The following is a 17,718-nucleotide window of genomic DNA, read 5'->3' as shown; positions in this document are numbered from 1 at the left end:
AAGTTAGAAGAAGGGTATGGAAGGATGTCCTACTTTTTCTGAGCATTTCTTTTATTATTATTATGTTCAATGAGCAAACCAATGTTAGGTTTGACTGTTCAGTATGTAATTTGTTTTCCAGGGATATATAAAATCAACAAATGAAGATTGAAAACTTCAGTATAATACTTTTTCTCACAAATGTACTTCAGTTGTGACATTTGGTGTAATTACTGGACCCAAAAGCAGACCTGGAAGATCATGGTGATCAAAGTGTTCAATCAAAAAGATTTCAGCAGATGTATAATGTTGGAGGAGCCATGAAGTCAGTGCATTGGTGTGGCTGCCATAAAAACCTAATCTCAGCCCCATTGGTAATTTCTGGCCAGAGCCAAAAACCAGTTCTGTTGGGAAGACTGGGCCAAATTTGATGTGATGATCTTGTGTTAGGATAACAAAAGCAACTGAACAAAGCCATTCTGTGAAAGGAAATTCCACCAAATGCCAGGGAAATGTGTGTCAATGTTTGAATTTGAAAAACCTAATAAAAAGTAGTTTTTATTCCTTATCCTGGACTTTGGCAAAGTGAGATAGAAAATTTGTGTCTTTTTACTATGTATATAAGCATCCTGTTTCAACTGTATGTGCAAGCAGGACCAGTTTTGCATTGATATTGTGCATGCACATTCACCAGGATGGTCATTTTCATCACAGTGTTTGCTCAGTTTTGCTGAGGTTGTTGGGAGATCGAGAGGTACAGGTTAAACTGGAATCTACCCAGCTCTTTAATTTTTTTACATTAATGTGTTATTATAGCTGCTGTTTTATTCTATCTGCTGATATAGAAGTTATAACAAAGGTATTGTTGAAACAGTCATTTTGTTAATACCTAGCATAGCACATATTATAATTCTTTCAATATAAAATAACGTAAAATTCGATGTAGAATATCAGATTATTCTTTGTCTAGCTTTGTTATACCCCAAATTATTTGGGTTTCTGATAATGCCTCTACGAATAGCAGCCTTGAGAACAAACTGAGGGCAAAATTAACCCGTAACGCCTGAACGTCTGCTTCGGAGCTCCGCCCCTCGGTGATGACGCAGTGAAGCCCAGTCACGTCTGCTTGAGTTGAAGGAACCAAAAACTGAAGAGTTTTTATGAAACCAAGGAAAAGGAAACTCTCCGTGTATCAGTATCAGTAGTTCCTCACTTCCGACAACATGTCCAGACGAGTCTACTTGGTTCACTGTAACCAAAGCTGGGAAGAGGCTGTTAGCTTGTTAGCTTAGCTTCTCAGCCTGACAGTCAACACTGTGTAGCCTGTAGCTAACATTTCTTTTTTTTCTACTGAAGGTAAGAGTACATCATTTTTATAAAATCGCTTATGTTAGCGGCTTATTTGTCTATACATAGATGCTCAAGTTGTCTTAATATATTTTGTGTTGTGTTCCTGCTGGTGAAACGAAGCGACAAATAATCGGTTTAGTAACTATTGTTGTAAATGCAGCTCCTGCTGAGCTTAACTAGGCATGTTTAATATTATTTTAAATTGAGATAAATTAGGCTTATACGCTGGATCTAGAAAAGAGCATGAATTCTTATTTTAGAAGCGACCTGTTGACGAAAGCAAAACATCAACGCAGCTCATATTTGATTTGTTTGTTCTTGTTGTTTGAAGTGAAAATCCAAGTCTGTCCAGTTTTGTGTCTCAGGTCTTAGAAGTGGTTCTATAGATTACACTTTAGTTAAGACTAATAAAACCTACTGTCCACATGATTGGCTTTTATGGAGTCTCAGTAGCTCTCTAATGTAGAAAAAACAGTTACAAACGCATGTTAACACAATATTTTAGATAAACTATCAATAAAGAGACTGGTGATCTAACAGGAAGCTTGGACCTTTAGAGAGAACAATGTTTGCTTTTATAGAGATAATTTGCAATTAAAAGATCGGAAAAGCAGATTCTTTATATGTTTCTTTCTGAATTTATATTTTCAGACAAATCAATTTACGGATTAGATAGAACACTAATAAAATAAAATTGAACACAGTGTGTTGTTCCAGAAGAAACAACAAATACCTTAAAATAGTGTAAAAGATTCAAAATGTTGGTATTGAAATCTGAAATAATGGCAAGTACAAAATAATAGAATGGATAAGATTGTAATGTTTGTTAAAGTTGCATAATAACAAATAAAATATACAACAGAAATTAAATTGAAACTATATAATTCACTAACAATGAACAATTGGTAACGTTCAGCAAACATCATCAGGATCCAGATTGGTTTATGTTTTTTTATGGAGGTTTACGGCATATACTTTTTATATGCAGGGGCTTATTCTTATTGATGTTTTAATAGAACTCAAACAAGACCCTCATAGTGTTGCAATGCCCTGGTTTTATCTCTCAACTTGAGAAAAACTATGTCCTCTGCTCTACTTTTTTTTTTTGTTTTTTTTGTTTGGTGTATTGTTGTTTTGACATTTAAATCTTTTCTCTCCCTCTGTGGTTTTAGGCAAAGCAGTCATGACACAAAAGATAAACCTGTGTTCAGTTTCCCTCAGAGTTGAGGGAATGACCTGTGGCTCTTGTGTTCAGTCCATAGAGCAGCGGATTGGGTCTCTACATGGAGTGATACATATAAAGGTAATGGCTGATTTTATACTTTCTGTTGTTCTCCATTTTATGCTCTATCTTGACTCACTGACCTTTAAATTTGAAGACTTCTACTTTTATTTCCACTGCAAAAACAAGATCCGATGGTGTTGTAATGTTTTAACTATTTAGCTCTTGAGCAGAGAATCCTCTTGTTAGCTTAGATATAAATTTATATGGGTTTTATTATCTTCCTGGTAGAACTGGATTGTTTGGTACAGTTCTGTTTCTTAGGGAGCAGCTTGCCTGATTTCTATCAGTGCAGCCATGTTAGACAGCTTAATTGAAGTAGTGGTGGTCTGCTGTTTCGTTTATTGTATGTTTACCCCTCAGGCCAAGGCTGAATGAGGAGATAATGTAATACTGTGTTCCCAATAATTCCCTGCCCTTTGCAGGTCTGCGACATCAGGTCGATATATCCTCTGCCCCCACAGGAAATTATTGTGGGTAACAGAATATAGTGCTGGGATTATCTGTTTATAAGTGATCTTAGCAAAGTGAATTGTTTTTCATTTTTCTCTTGGAAGAACAATGTGTATTTTTCTTTGTTCTCTAATTTTAAGAAAAAGTTACTACTAAAGCAGCTAGAAACTGCTTCCTTTTTTTTTTTTAAACTTATGGTTGAATCAGGTGACGCCTTCTGAACATCACATGTTTCCTTCTTGCTTAAGAAGTTCAACCTCAGGGTCATCATGCTGACTGAACATGCCAAACGCCTACCAAAGGCCATGAACAAAGGCTGTAAAATGCCATTAAATTAGAGCTGCAGTGACTTAATATGGCCATATAACAATATTATGTAAACGATCATTGAACTAACTTCAGTGTAAGTTGCTTTAATAAGCGTATACAGAGCCACTGTTTCCTGTGTCGGAAACGCAAAGGTCTAGATGCTTTAATTGGTATTTTATGTCGTATCCCAACACAAAGTGGTGACTACATAATTAAGTGGAAGGAATTGTGGTTTTCATACTGTTTTGTAAGCGGAAATCTTAAAAGTGTGGCAGACATCTCTGTTGAGCCCCCTGTGAGTCAAATCATTGTTGAAGAAGTTGCCACCGCAGTTGCAGTTGCAGATTTTTTTTTGGGAATGTTTTCCTACTGCTCCGGAAATCTAGAGACTGCAATTATTCCCTGGTAAAACCATTGCAAAACCGTTCTGTTCAGTTTATTTATACAGCGCCAATTCACAATCAAAACGCACTTTACAAGACAAAGTAATCCAGTTTATAGACGGAAATGTATGTAACTAAACATTCATATTCATTTATTTACATGTCATATCGGAACTAATTATAACACAGTGCAGTATATACCAATTGGTAAAATAATAATAATAAAAAAAAGACTTAATTGATAAATGAAATCACGGAAACATCTGTGGCCATCAGGTTGTGTGAAATCTTAGTGTAACAGTGGTTGGATGACTTATGGTGTTTCTTGCCTCCAGCTTTGTAGACCTAATTCTTTCTTCATTGATAAATTGCTCCAACTCAGTCAAATTGGATGGAGAGTGTGTCTGTACAGCAATGTTCAAATCCTGCTGCATCTTTTTGTATCGTATCTAGAACTAGACCTTGTTTGAGCTATTCTAGCTCATGAATATGCTGTAAGTCACTTGTTTGCAGTTGTGGTGTGGGGTGTGGGGCTGCTGCGCTGCATGAAGAGGAACCTCCACCCCCCCACCCCATCTCCAGTCTTTTGAAGCCTCAACAGTGTTTCCTCTGTTTATGAAAATAGGTGAACAAAGTCAAGTCAAAACCACTAAAACCCAAGAGTATTAAGGCGTTAATCTTAATATTTTATTGTAAAATAAACCAATCGCAGCTAGAATTAGAATTACATCTCTGCCTGTGTGGGAAAACATTGATATCTGAAATGCACCGATCCAATATTAATAAATTAATCGGCCCTGATATTTTAAAAAGGTTTCAGATCAGGTATCGCAACAATGTGGTCCATCCATAAGAGCAGATCTATTTAGTCCACGTCTGTTCTTTGTGCACTGAGTGATGTCCTGCTATTATTTTATTTATTTTACATTATATTTAGAATTGCTAATCGCACCCTCTGAACTATTTGAAAGAACCAGTTATTTAGTTTATTCAACCTGTTTACCTTTCTGATAACACTTTATTTGAAGTGGTGTGCATAAGACTGACACGACACAACACCCGTCAGGAACATGAAGGAGTTTTCATGACTGTTTGCGACTGTTGCCACGAAGTGTCATTTGGTAAATAATGACACTTATAATGGAATGGTTAACACTTTTAATGGACTTTTAATTCAACTTTTAGTGCAACTTTGCATTAAAAGTGTCGTAAGTTACCGACTGACACTTTATGGCAACAGTCGTAAACATTTATGAAGACTTCTTCATGTTCATGACAGGTGTTCTGTTTATGGCAGTGTCGTGCTACTCTTATGCACACCCTTTCAAACAAAGTGTTATCCAGTATTTTTATTGTTTATTACACAATGACTGTTATACTAATTGTACTGACTGAAAAAAAACAAACTATGTTGTGTTGTTTTTACATGTTTGACCAAGCTTGTGAAGCTATTGTTGTATTAAGTATGCCGTACTGCTGTAGAGCCGATACCAAACCTCAGATATCTGTATCGGAAGGGGAAAAAAAAGTGAATCAGTGCACCCTTAATCGGAACAATAATTCTCCACAACATCATCCTTCTTTAACATATGTTGTTTGTTTTGGGTTTTTTTCCAGGTGTCTTTAGAGAAGAAGAGTGCCACGGTTATTTTTGACTCCAGTCAACAGAGCCCTGAGTCCCTGTCAGAGGCCGTCGAGGACATGGGCTTCGAGTCCAGCGTACCAGAGAGCAGCACTGTCACTCCGGTGTTTACAGACACTCAGCTGATCCCCATGTCAGAACTGACACCTGCAGCCCAGCAGGAGGCTTTGGAGAAGCTGTCACAGATTCAAGGGGTGCTTGATGTCCAGGAGAGCGCACCCAGCATGGGCCTGACCGTCACTTATGTTCCTTCCCTGACCTCCATCCAGCTGCTCAGAGAGCTGGTGGAAGGTGTCTCACCTCAGGAGAAACAAACTCCTGGCAGCCCAGTGCAGAAAGGCCTGAGCGTGTCCCGGCTGGACACCGCGGCCGGTGAAGCTGCGGTTCTGAAGCTCGGCATTGAAGGAATGACCTGCCACTCCTGCACCACCACCATTGAAGGGAAGATTGGAAAACTGAAAGGGATTAAAAAGATCAAAGGTGAAGTTCTCGACAGGCTCCGAGACCTGCAGTCACGTATGACTTCGCTAACTGAGGTGCTGCGCTGCACGTCTCACAGGGCCAGGGCGTTATGGACCTGAGAGATTGTCTTTATGGATTTGAGAATGACTCATGAAATCCTCTCACAAGTGTTGCAGGGAAGGAAATGTAAACAGATGGGATTATATTTACTGACATGTCTCTGTGGTTACGGTGACGGTATGTTTGCAGACAGATTTATGTGCTATTGTAGAAGCATGAAACACATTCAACACAGTGGGACAAAAACTTTAGTTTATTTCATCTGTGGCAGAAAGTTATGTTTTATAACAGATTGTTCAATTTAATTCTTTCAAATTCTTTTTAAGTGTTTCTAGTTGTTCTTTCCAGAATAGATTATCTGCTGTCGTTGTACAAGCACAATAAAATGGGATGCAGTCCCATTTCTTGCTAAATAACTCACAAAACTGACAAAAATAAAATAAAACAATCCTTAAGGGTAGATGATAAAGCAAGACTAAACCAGTGTAAAACAAAAATAAAATAAAAATAAAAATAATAATATTGGCATAATGTTTTAGCTGTGAAATGGTCAGAAAAAGTTTAAACTAGTATTTAAAATACTTCACAAGATAAATTACATTTAGGCATTTTGAGGCTCTTCATATTAATATTTCTTATTAAGCTGATATGAACAAAAATATTCATATACAGAAACACTGAAAACATGTTACATCTTGTTGTATTGCACTGCCCCCTGGTGGACAAAATATGAAAATATAACATCTGAAATCCTGTAGAAATTTTACTTTATCAGTTAGAGGGAAAATTTAGGCAACTATTAAGAAAAACAATAAGTCTTGATATTTTACTTGAATATAGTTATTAAAAATAGCTATTCTAAAAAAAAATGGCTATTGGTTCTTGCTGATAAAGCCAGACACTTTTTGTGTTCCTGCTTGTTTTTTGTTTTTTTTGTTTTAAGGCAAGAATTAAACTCCATGAAAGACTTCAAAAATGATTTAAGCTAACCAGTTTTTAAGAAATAGCCTTTGGTAAAGTAAGTCTTTAAATATTTAGATTTCAGCTTCAAAAATATATTGATTTACAGTCATTATTGTATCATCAGAGTGTGTATTGCTTGAATGCATCATTTAGAAGGTTATTTTATTTGAGTATGCATTAATTTGGAAGGATGCCCACACCTGATATCCTTCAGATTTTAGTGGCTAAGGTGTTTAAATTCATTGGAAGTGTTGGGATATGGCCATGTCGGAGAAAATTTGGATAAAATATAATTAATCATTGCAATAATCAAGAATGATATTGCAGTCAGTTTTACTAATATTGTGCAGGCCTTATGTATATATTTCCTTTATCTACACATCTGTATCTTTGCTCATCTTGTGTTTTACTCTTCATATTAACTCACTCCTTTCCTCCCTGCAGTTGTTCTGGACTCTCAGGAAGCTACGGTCGTCTACCTGCCTTACCTCACCACCATCCAGACCATCATCGAACAGATTGGTGTGGCTGGCTTCAAAGCCTCCGTCAAATCCAAGCCCCGCCCCCTGCAGCTCTCCAACAGAGACATCGAGCGTTTCATTGATTCTCAAAAAGCGACGGCTTCTTCCTCTCCGCCCGAGAGATCCGACGAGACGGAGATCTTCATCGACACGGCGTGCGCTAGGCTCAGGGTGAAGGGCATGCACTGCCGCTCTTGTGTGGTCAACATTCAGGACAGCGTCTCCGCGCTGCCTGGTGTTTCCTCCGTGGAGGTCTCTCTGGAGAAGGAGCAGGCCTCCATCTGCTACGACCCTCTGAAGGTCACAGTGACTCAGCTGCAGCAGGCCATCCAAACTCTTCCTCCTGGAAACTTTACGACCGAACCCCTGGACTTCTCCCACACTCTCAGTCCCGTATCCACATCACCAGCGCTCCCCATCTCAGCACTACAGCCCAGACCTGCTGCTTCACAGCCGTGTCTCACCCAGCCGCTGGTGTCTGCTGTTCACATCCACATTGAAGGCATGACCTGCAACTCCTGCGTGCAGTCTATCGAAGGAATGATCTCCCAGAGGAAGGGGGTGAGGTCGGCTCAGGTGTCTCTGACTGACCATCAGGGAGTCTTTGAGTATGACCCTCTTCTCACCACGCCAGAGGAGCTGAAGGAGGCCATAGAAGACATGGGCTTTGACGCATTTTTACCTGGTAAGAGTGTGGGGCATGTATTATATCCAGGTGGCTTTTTCTTCTTCTTCTTGACTTATTTTCTGCTGCTGCTTTTCATTCACCTTGAACCTTCTGACCATTGATGTATTATCAACACCGCATTCATCCTCATAACGGTTGCTGAATAGATATTTTCTCTTTTTCTGATCATTCTGTGAAAACCTGAGAGATCATGGTGAAAATTCCTCTAGACCGGCTCATAAATAATATATCATGTTTTTTTTTTTTGTTTGTTTTTTTTTAAAGTTGTATAATTTGCTGACATTTCACTGACAGTGTTGGTCTTGTACATGACTGACAACCTAACCTGGATCTAGTTGGAGTGTTTTGGGCTTTTTGTAACCAGCTACTTCAATTGAAAGATGCTGCATCTTTCCTTCCTTTTGTGTGTCTGAAGGTCGTCCCGTTCTTAAAAGACTTTACTTTTATATACCGTTCATCTCCTGTAGAAAAACACTAAAAGAGTTTCAAAAGGCCTGAAGAACTACTGCTGAAGACGCTGTGAAAAGCATTGCAAGAATGTCTGACTACATTGAAGCACAGTGTATAAAAAGGAGTGGTTTTGTTTGCACAGTGTGGTGATTTTTGTGACGTTTGTTATTTATTCTTGGAAGTAATCTGTAAGCTCTTTATCTCAACAACAGAGACCAATTCTCTGCTGCCTGCATCAGATCCCATATTACCAAGGTCTCCACGTGTCCAGAAGAAGAACATAGACAGCGAGCTCCACAACGAAACCCAGCTGGGATCCACTGGAGACATGCCCTCCAAATGCTACATCCAGATCGGAGGAATGACATGCGCCTCGTGCGTGTCGAACATCGAGCGCAACCTCAAAAACGAAGCTGGTGCGTAAAACGACAACGGGATTCGTCGGCGTGAACCGTCTGGTGATGAATGCTATGGAGGAAATCTCAAATGTCTTTCAGGGATCTACTCCGTTCTGGTGGCTCTCATGGCGAGTAAAGCAGAGGTCCGTTACAACCCTGAGGTCACAGATCCGCTGACGATAGCGGAGTGTGTGAAGGAGCTGGGCTTCACCGCCTCTGTGATGGAGAACTACGAAGGATCCGACGGAAACCTCGAGCTGGTGGTGAGTCGGTCACAAGCGTCGGCTTTTTGTTTCCATGTTTGGGTTTTATGCAACATTTCCAGCCTGCGATGCGACGCTCATGCGCTCGTCTCTGTTTGCTTCTCCCACCGTCCACCAGGTCAGGGGGATGACGTGTGCCTCCTGTGTTCATAAAATCGAATCAACCCTCGTCAAAGAAAAGGGGATTATGTATGCCTCCGTTGCCTTGGCGACCAACAAAGCACATGTGAAGTATGACGCAGAAGTGATTGGACCACGAGACATTATCAAGCGGATTGAGGTATAGATGTAGAAAATATTTCCATTGTTCTTGGATGTTCAGATTATACTATCAAAGCATAATGACTGTGAAACGATGACTCCGTTTGTTTTATCTAAGTCTCGCTCAACATTATCAATAGTAAACAATAGTTTGTTTGCAGAATATGGGATTTGAGGCATCTTTAGTGAAGAGGGACCGTACAGCCAGCCACCTGGACCACAGCAAAGAGATACGGCAGTAAACACCCCTTTCCTTTTCTTTAGTGGTTTCAGTTTTATAGCTACACTTCTTTTTTTTTTATCCCTTTAGTAAAATTTGTTCATAAAGTAAAATTCCTACGAGTTCAAACTAGGATGTGTTCACTCGTTCAGGTGGAGGAAGTCCTTCCTGGTGAGCTTGGTTTTCTGCGTGCCTGTGATGGGCATGATGATCTACATGATTTATATGGACCACAAGATGAACGCGACGCACCATCACAACGCTACGATGGAGGACCGCAACCATTACCACTCCACCATGTTCTTGGAGAAGCAGCTGCTCCCCGGCCTCTCCATCATGAACCTCCTCTCCTTTCTGTTCTGTTTACCTGTACAGGTGAGTAACACCGACTTTCGATATCCAGCTGCTTAATCTGTCAGATTAAATGTAGGGCAGTGAGCATTCTCTGTTTTTGTCTTTTTGTTAACGGTCAGTTTATTGGAGGTCGTTACTTCTACATCCAAGCCTACAAAGCAGTGAAGCACAAGTCTGCCAACATGGACGTGCTCATCGTTCTGGCCACCACCATCGCGTTCAGCTACTCTCTGGTCATCCTAATCGTTGCCATGGTGGAGAAAGCAAAAGTCAACCCCATCACATTCTTCGACACGCCTCCCATGCTCTTTGTCTTCATCTCGCTGGGACGCTGGCTGGAACAGATTGCGAAGGTCTAGTTCCCTTGTGATTGTTAATTGTTTGTTTGAATTTGGAGAAAAACCTTTTAAATTCTTTAGCTTTTTTTTTTTACAGGCAAGTAAACTTTTTTTTTTTTGTGCGTCCCTTCCAGAGCAAAACCTCTGAGGCTTTGTCCAAGCTGATGTCGTTACAAGCTACAGAAGCCACCGTGGTGAACCTCAGCAGTGATAACTGTATTCTCAGGTTCTCGTTTTCTTCATCTGTTTGTTTACATCTTTGGATGTTTACAGATTACAATCATATGTAAACACTGGAACAGAAAAAAGCAATGCAGATTTTTGATCAGATGAATATAATAACTTGAATAACGGTCAGATTGTTTGATTTTTGTTTCAGTGAGGAACAAGTGGATGTTGAGCTGGTGCAGAGAGGTGACGTGGTCAAAGTCGTCCCTGGAGGGAAGTTTCCGGTTGATGGGAGAGTCATTGACGGACATTCGATGGCAGACGAGTCTCTTATCACAGGTTGGTTGCATTTGTGTCTGTTTGGAGTTAAGAAAGGGCTTCATAATTCCTGAGTGCCGTTAAAAGCAATCATCTGGAGGTTCCCATTATTACATAACATTTCAGTAGAACACTTTGTATGTTGAAAGAGTGGCCATAGAAAGTCCCTCTTCCAGTTTTGTCAATGTCAAAATTATTTACGTAGCACTTTAAAAACAGGTGTAAAACTGCACCAAAGTGCTGTACAATAGCGAAAATAACACAAATTGATAAAAACAGAGTATCGAAACACTACTTCAAATAAATGCCAAAGAATAAAAATGGGTTTTGAGAAGCGATTTAAAACGATCCAGGCTGTGGGCAGATCTAATTTGGAAAGGTAAATTGTTCCAACAGAACTTGCAATTTGCACAAACATGTGGAAGCAACTTTTAGCTCTGTGCATGGCTGGACACTTAACGCTTCACATCACCCTGAACGGTGAAACGTGGCAGATGGAGGAAGATCTGCAGAAGAACATTTGATTCCACTGTTTTAAACCAGAGAAACATCTGAAACATGCAGAGTCCACTTCAAAAACTGAAAACAGAATAACAACCTTACACACCTACAACAGTTTGATCGTAGAATGTCTGGTCTAGTCAAAGTCTTGTCCAGAATCCAACCAAGAATCCCGATGAGTGATGCTCTCTCCTTTATCTGAATGAGATTGAGCTATTTTTAAAAGAAGAATAAGTAAGCCTTTAGGTTCTAGATAAAGCTGCTAAAAACATATCCCAAAGGGACATGCAGTGAAATCCACAGGATACTTTTTTCAAACTTTTGTCTGCATAAAATTTTGAAAATTTTTATTCCGAGTTACTATATAGTGCACTACTTTGTGTTGTTCTGCAATATTAAATCTCCACAGAATGTGTTAACGTTTGTGGTTATAAAAAGTAAAAAATAAATAAACGTTAGAAAACAGAAACATATTCTTAACTTGTGTTGTATTTCTGACCAGTAGTTGCAATGTGATTGCAGGTGAGGCCATGCCGGTGACAAAAAAGCCTGGGAGCTCAGTGATCGCCGGCTCCATAAACCAGAACGGCTCTCTGCTGGTCAGTGCTACTCATGTCGGGATGGACACCACCCTGTCTCAGATAGTTAAACTGGTGGAGGAGGCACAGACTTCAAAGGTGAGTTCAAATCTGTGCTAAATCTACAATATTTAGGAAAAACCTCCTGTAATCCTATTAATTATTTTAATGTTGTTTTGTAGGCTCCCATCCAGCAGTATGCAGATAAGATCAGTGGCTATTTTGTTCCCTTCATTGTTGTAATATCGGTGCTCACACTGATTGCCTGGATCATCATTGGATTTTTGGATTTTTCTCTGGTGGAGCATTTCTTTCCTGTAAGTTTATTGTTTGTTCACCTTAGAGTGGCAGCTTCCTCGTTATGGCAGGAAAATGTTTAATTTTTGTTTTCATAATTAAATGTAGAGAAGAGCCTTCCCCCTATCTGTAATATTTGTATTTTTTTAACCAAGTACTTGTCCCTTCTTTCCACTGCAGGGTTATGATCGAAGCATTTCCAGGACCGAGGCAGTGATACGGTTTGCCTTCCAGGCCTCCATAACAGTGCTGTGCATCGCCTGCCCCTGTTCACTTGGCCTGGCAACCCCGACAGCTGTCATGGTGGGAACCGGGGTTGGAGCCCAAAATGGCATCCTGATAAAGGGAGGAGAGCCCCTAGAGATGGCTCATAAGGTGCGTTTGTAATTATTCTCTGACATTAATCTATTTACAGATTTCCTTCAGTGAGGAAAAGTCTCAAATTTCTTTGAAATACTTTTGATGACTGTATAAGTATAGAAAAAGAGATAAAAAGGACAGAGAAGTTGTTCAAATATTTGACTTTCCATTCATCCATTTTTTTTGTTTACAAACGTTTTAGTCTGAATAAAAGTTATCAAAAGATTTATTGTAAAGTCATCTAAATGTCTCTGTCTTACTTTTTACCCACCTGGTTATTTCAGGTCCAGTCTGTCGTATTCGACAAGACCGGGACGATCACTTATGGCGCTCCGAAGGTCGTCCAGGTCAAGATGGTTGTGGAAGGGAACAGGATGCCTCGCTCCCGCCTGCTGGCCATTGTGGGCACAGCAGAAAACAACAGTGAACACCCACTGGGAGCTGCTATTACCAAATACTGCAAGCAGGTTGGTTTTCTCTCTCAGATGTAATCCATCAGCCCACGCTTCCCTTTGCTGAAATAGTTATAAAACACCAACTGTTTGCGTCTTCCTGTTTTGGGGCGCGAAGGAGCTCGGTACCGAATCTCTCGGCACCTGCACCGACTTTCAGGCCGTGCCGGGCTGCGGCATCCGATGTCAGGTCAGCAACACGGAGTCTCTGCTAAAGCAGGCGGACAGCGACAGCGAAGACAACAACCAGCGCAGCAGCATCCTCGTCCAGATCAGTGACACTCGGACGCCGGCCAGCTCCCACCCGCTCACTATGGATCCACAGCCTCTAAGTACGTGGAGAAGCCAAATTGTAATGATACACTTTTTTAAGGCCGAGTTGAACAGAATTTGAACAATATTTCCTGTAGGTTTGGCTCAGACAGCCGTCTATGTTGTCCTGATCGGCAACAGGGAATGGATGAGAAGAAACTGCCTTCAGGTCAGACAAGACGTCGATGAAGCCATGATAGAGCATGAGCGCAGAGGACGCACCGCTGTGCTGGTTGCTGTGGACAGTGAGTGATTGTTCAGCTAAAAATACACTCTCTTTAAAAACAAGCAAACAAAGAAACAACAGTAACTTGTAAAAATGTATTTTTGTTTGTAGACGAGCTGTGTGCAATGGTGGCCATAGCCGACACTGTGAAACCCGAGGCTGAGCTGGCCGTCCGCACGCTGACAAACATGGGTCTGGAGGTGGTGCTGATGACCGGAGACAACAGTAAGACTGCGCGCGCTATCGCCGCCCAGGTAAGGAAGGAAGAAGAGCAGGAAAACATTCGTATCTCTTGAACGTTTCTCCATTTTCTCACATTATCACCAAAAACTTTAAAGTACTTGAAACGTAATTATGAAATGGAAGGAAAGGAATATGGAATGCAACTAGACTTGCAAGTCTCCCTGTCGGCCTTCCACATCTGGATCCTGAAACGTTATGGCTTTTTCTTTGGAGTCTAGCTCAACCTGAGTCAGGTTGAAAGGAGACAAACTACCACTCTTCTTCTTCGTAGTTATCCTGTCAGCTGTGGATCTCTGCAGCTCCTCAGGAATTATCCTGGGCCTCTTGTCTGCTGCTCTGATTGATGCTCTCCTTACTTGCTCTTTCTGTTTAGATGGATGACCGTGTCTTTGTTGGTTTCCATTTAGTTTGTTGTTGCTGTATTATGACAAAATTTGAAAAAAATTTAACGGGTATGAACACTTTTGGGAGCCACACCTGATTGCACCTTTTTATTTTATTTATTTATTTTTTTTACTATTTCCCAAAAGGTGGGCATCAAGAAAGTGTTTGCCGAGGTGCTGCCCTCCCACAAGGTGGCCAAAGTGGAGCAGCTGCAGCAGGCCGGAAAGAGAGTTGCTATGGTGGGCGACGGGGTTAACGACTCGCCCGCTCTGGCAATGGCTGACGTCGGCATCGCCATAGGAACCGGGACAGATGTTGCCATTGAGGCAGCAGATGTGGTGTTGATCAGGGTAAAAATTAGAAATGGTCAAGTTATGAAATGCTTTTAAATGTTCTTAAATTCAAGAACATCTTAACATTTTGAGCAGTGATTGATAAAACCCAAGTGAAGCTTTTTTCTATTATCACAAGGGTTTTTCAACTTTTTGTAAAGAGTGAACATTTATTGTTGGCACTTTCAGTTTTAAACATCACATCAACTCTCTGCGTGCAGAATGACCTGCTGGACGTTGTCGGCAGTATCGACCTCTCCAAGAAGACGGTCAAGAGGATCAGGATCAACTTCATCTTTGCTCTGATCTACAACCTGGTCGGCATTCCTATCGCTGCTGGTAGGCTCTGTGAAAATATCCGAAAGGTTTATCTGGATTCCTGTTCGGAAAACTGTGGGATTTTCCAGGTCGGACAAAGTGTGAAAAATAATGGAAAGGTGTTTTGAATTTCAAGATTCATACATTTCCTATTGGAACTGTCTGTCCGCCCCTAAAAATGGTTTAAGAACCATTTCCTTGTGAAAAAGAAATCTTTCTCCAACTTTTATGGAAAAGTTTGGAATTTTGACATGAAAATTGCATAATTTTTGATCTGAAAATAAAGCAGGAACCCCGGTTTGTTTATTTTTCTATCATGACGCATGTCACTTAAAGAATTTTCAAGCCTGTCGGTTCTGAGACTCGGTGCTGTTTTTCCTCCAGGTGTGTTCCTACCCATTGGTCTGGTGCTGCAGCCGTGGATGGGTTCTGCTGCCATGGCGCTGTCTTCTGTGTCTGTGGTTTTGTCCTCCCTTCTGCTTAAATGGTAACGAGATATTTTTGGCTTGTGTTCTCCAGTTAGTTTGTTTTTTCTTTGCTGTTCTTTCTTTCGTCCCTCACTGCTCTCTTTGCGTGTCGTCGCTCAGTTACACGAAGCCCACCGCCGAGAAGCTGGAAGCCAAACTCGGCGGCAGCAGGCCGCAGGGCAGCCTGTCTGACGTCAGCGTTCACATCGGCATGGGCGAGCTGCGCCGTCCCTCCCCCAAACTCAGCCTGCTGGACCGCATCGTGAACTACAGCCGGGCCTCCATCAACTCGCTGCGCTCCGACAAGCACTCGCTCAACAGCTTGGTGCTGAGCGAGCCCGATAAACACTCGCTGCTGGTGGGGGGGCCGCTGTGCGAGGAGATCTGCTGAGCGCGTGCATCCCAGGCGGCCTGCTTAGACAAAAACTGCAGTTATTAAAGGCTGAACTGCGCTGAGATCAAAAACCGGTTCATCCATACTTGAAGTTAGCTCATAAGACATTTTGTTCTTCTTAGCTCAACCAGCTGATCCCATATTCTCTTAGACAGACCGGCTAAGAGAATATGGGCCAGAAAGATTATCTTCCTTTGCCTTTACAATCTTCAAGATCGACCCAAAGACATTTAAACTTTGGTGCCCCTTGTTGTTGAGTGGACACTACAGACGAGGAAAATTTGAACTCTGTTGTATGATTATTCTTCTATTTATATTATTATTTATCTACTTTTTGTCATTGTATCCTCTTATATGAAGAATCAAATGAAGTTGTTGAATCCAAATGCCAAGTTTGATTTTTGATAATCACATGTGTAATGATAACTCTAACTAAAGCAGCCTTGAAACAAGCAGAAAGTTGATTGTAGTGGAGTGAGCTGTAAACGTTACCCAAGTGCCAGCTGAAACGCTACCTTTGCAAAGTCCAACACATTCCAAAGATAGCAACCTTCACCCGTTTTCTTGGACTTTAGGTCCACGATGTGTGAGCAAAGGTTACATGTTCATAGTCGGCATGCGCTGAAGGATCTGGGATTTTGCACCTTTTTGTCAATGTGAAAGTGAATGTGTTTATACTCGTTTATGACTGAGCAGAAGTTGTTACACGAGTCACTTTGTGCTTGTTTTGCTTCAGTTGCCTGCTGCAGACATGCCTGGTCTCACAAAGGCCAAACACTAAATGTGTTCACTTCCTGCTTCTGGTTACAACTCATAAAATACAGTGTTACTGTTTTCTACGGACTAATGTACAGTAATACCAATCTGTCACTTTGCTTCTATGATGGATTCATGTTAGTGCTCTTGATGAACGAATCAACGTTCGTTCTGCATCATCAGTGGTTTCCAATCGAGTCGACCAAACAGGTGCTGGTAAATTCATTAAGTAGCTTGTTTTACTGAACCACTTTGTACGATCAAATGAGATTAGAAGGCTCTCATTTCGCAGACCATAAAACTGTCAGTTTGTTTTTGCGGTATTTTATTTGCAGTTATCTGATAAAATCTGTAGAACGTTGCTCAGATATACTTTATTTTGTATTGCTTTCTTCCTCACTAAGCTAAAGATCCACCAGGTTCATCCATTAATGGTGTTTTCTTCTGCAGACCATTCTTGAATTTATTTGTGGGTCCATTTATGCCAGTCTGTTGTATTTGTGCAATCTTTTTGTGAAAATGTTCATAAAGTTTGAGGTTTATTTGCAGTCTGCCCATTATCCTCTGTGATTCTTCCAAACAGTGTGCCTTTGAATAAAACGCTTTTGTAACGCAGCCCTGTTGTGTCTCTTAGTACAATAATCATAGAAAAGTTAAGCTATGAAATTAATTCAAAATAATAGTTTAAATTTATGTTGTATGGATTCATTGTGCACAGTAAGACATTAATTTCACTTAATTTGGACAAAAACAAGGTAAAATCGAGTTTTTCCAATATTGTAAAATATTACTTAAGACTAATAAAAGTTTGAAAGTTTGTTTGAAAGAGTAAATGTACTGGATGTGTATAAACCTAATTTTATTTTCCCATCCACTGATTTCCCTTATTAAGCAGGAATTACTGCTTGACCAACCAGCTTCTTTACTATCCACCTTTCATGGTTTTTAATCTTGCCAGCTGGACATCAGCAGTTTTCCCCTTGACAGTCCAGGACAACACATGTAATGTAATGTAACATTTCTGTAATTAAAACATAACCTCCTAACTGGTTTTATGAAAGATACATCTTTCAGGAAATAAATTTAGTTTTCAGTAGCTGCAAGAAATAATCATTACAAGAAACAGAAATAAACTATACGTTTCACTGTGAGTGTAAGGTGGGATTTTTTTTATTTTATTTATTTTTTTTAAAGAATTACTGAAATAAATCCACTTTTTCCAGAATATTCCTGCAT

The 17,718-nt window shown here is 40.5% G+C and overlaps 1 protein-coding gene across 1 annotated transcript; it reads left to right on the top strand.

Moving 5' to 3' along the window:
- Positions 1 to 1,058: 1,058 nt before the first annotated feature.
- Positions 1,059 to 17,097, top strand: atp7a (ATPase copper transporting alpha). The gene is made up of 23 exons (XM_044127157.1): positions 1,059 to 1,335; positions 2,502 to 2,632; positions 5,374 to 5,878; positions 7,328 to 8,089; positions 8,755 to 8,958; positions 9,040 to 9,203; positions 9,322 to 9,483; positions 9,626 to 9,702; positions 9,837 to 10,059; positions 10,158 to 10,391; positions 10,511 to 10,602; positions 10,756 to 10,883; positions 11,886 to 12,040; positions 12,124 to 12,258; positions 12,419 to 12,613; positions 12,883 to 13,065; positions 13,169 to 13,382; positions 13,461 to 13,607; positions 13,700 to 13,842; positions 14,362 to 14,565; positions 14,769 to 14,886; positions 15,250 to 15,352; positions 15,453 to 17,097. Exons 2-23 carry the CDS (start codon positions 2,513 to 2,515, stop codon positions 15,721 to 15,723), a joined length of 4,539 nt encoding a protein of 1,512 aa, XP_043983092.1. The 5' UTR covers positions 1,059 to 1,335; positions 2,502 to 2,512; the 3' UTR covers positions 15,724 to 17,097.
- Positions 17,098 to 17,718: the final 621 nt, after the last annotated feature.

This window comes from Gambusia affinis, linkage group LG09 (assembly GCF_019740435.1).
Source record: "Gambusia affinis linkage group LG09, SWU_Gaff_1.0, whole genome shotgun sequence".
Taxonomy (NCBI): domain Eukaryota; kingdom Metazoa; phylum Chordata; class Actinopteri; order Cyprinodontiformes; family Poeciliidae; genus Gambusia; species Gambusia affinis.
Note: the sequence above shows the minus strand (reverse complement) of the source record. Positions and strands in the feature narration are given on the sequence as shown.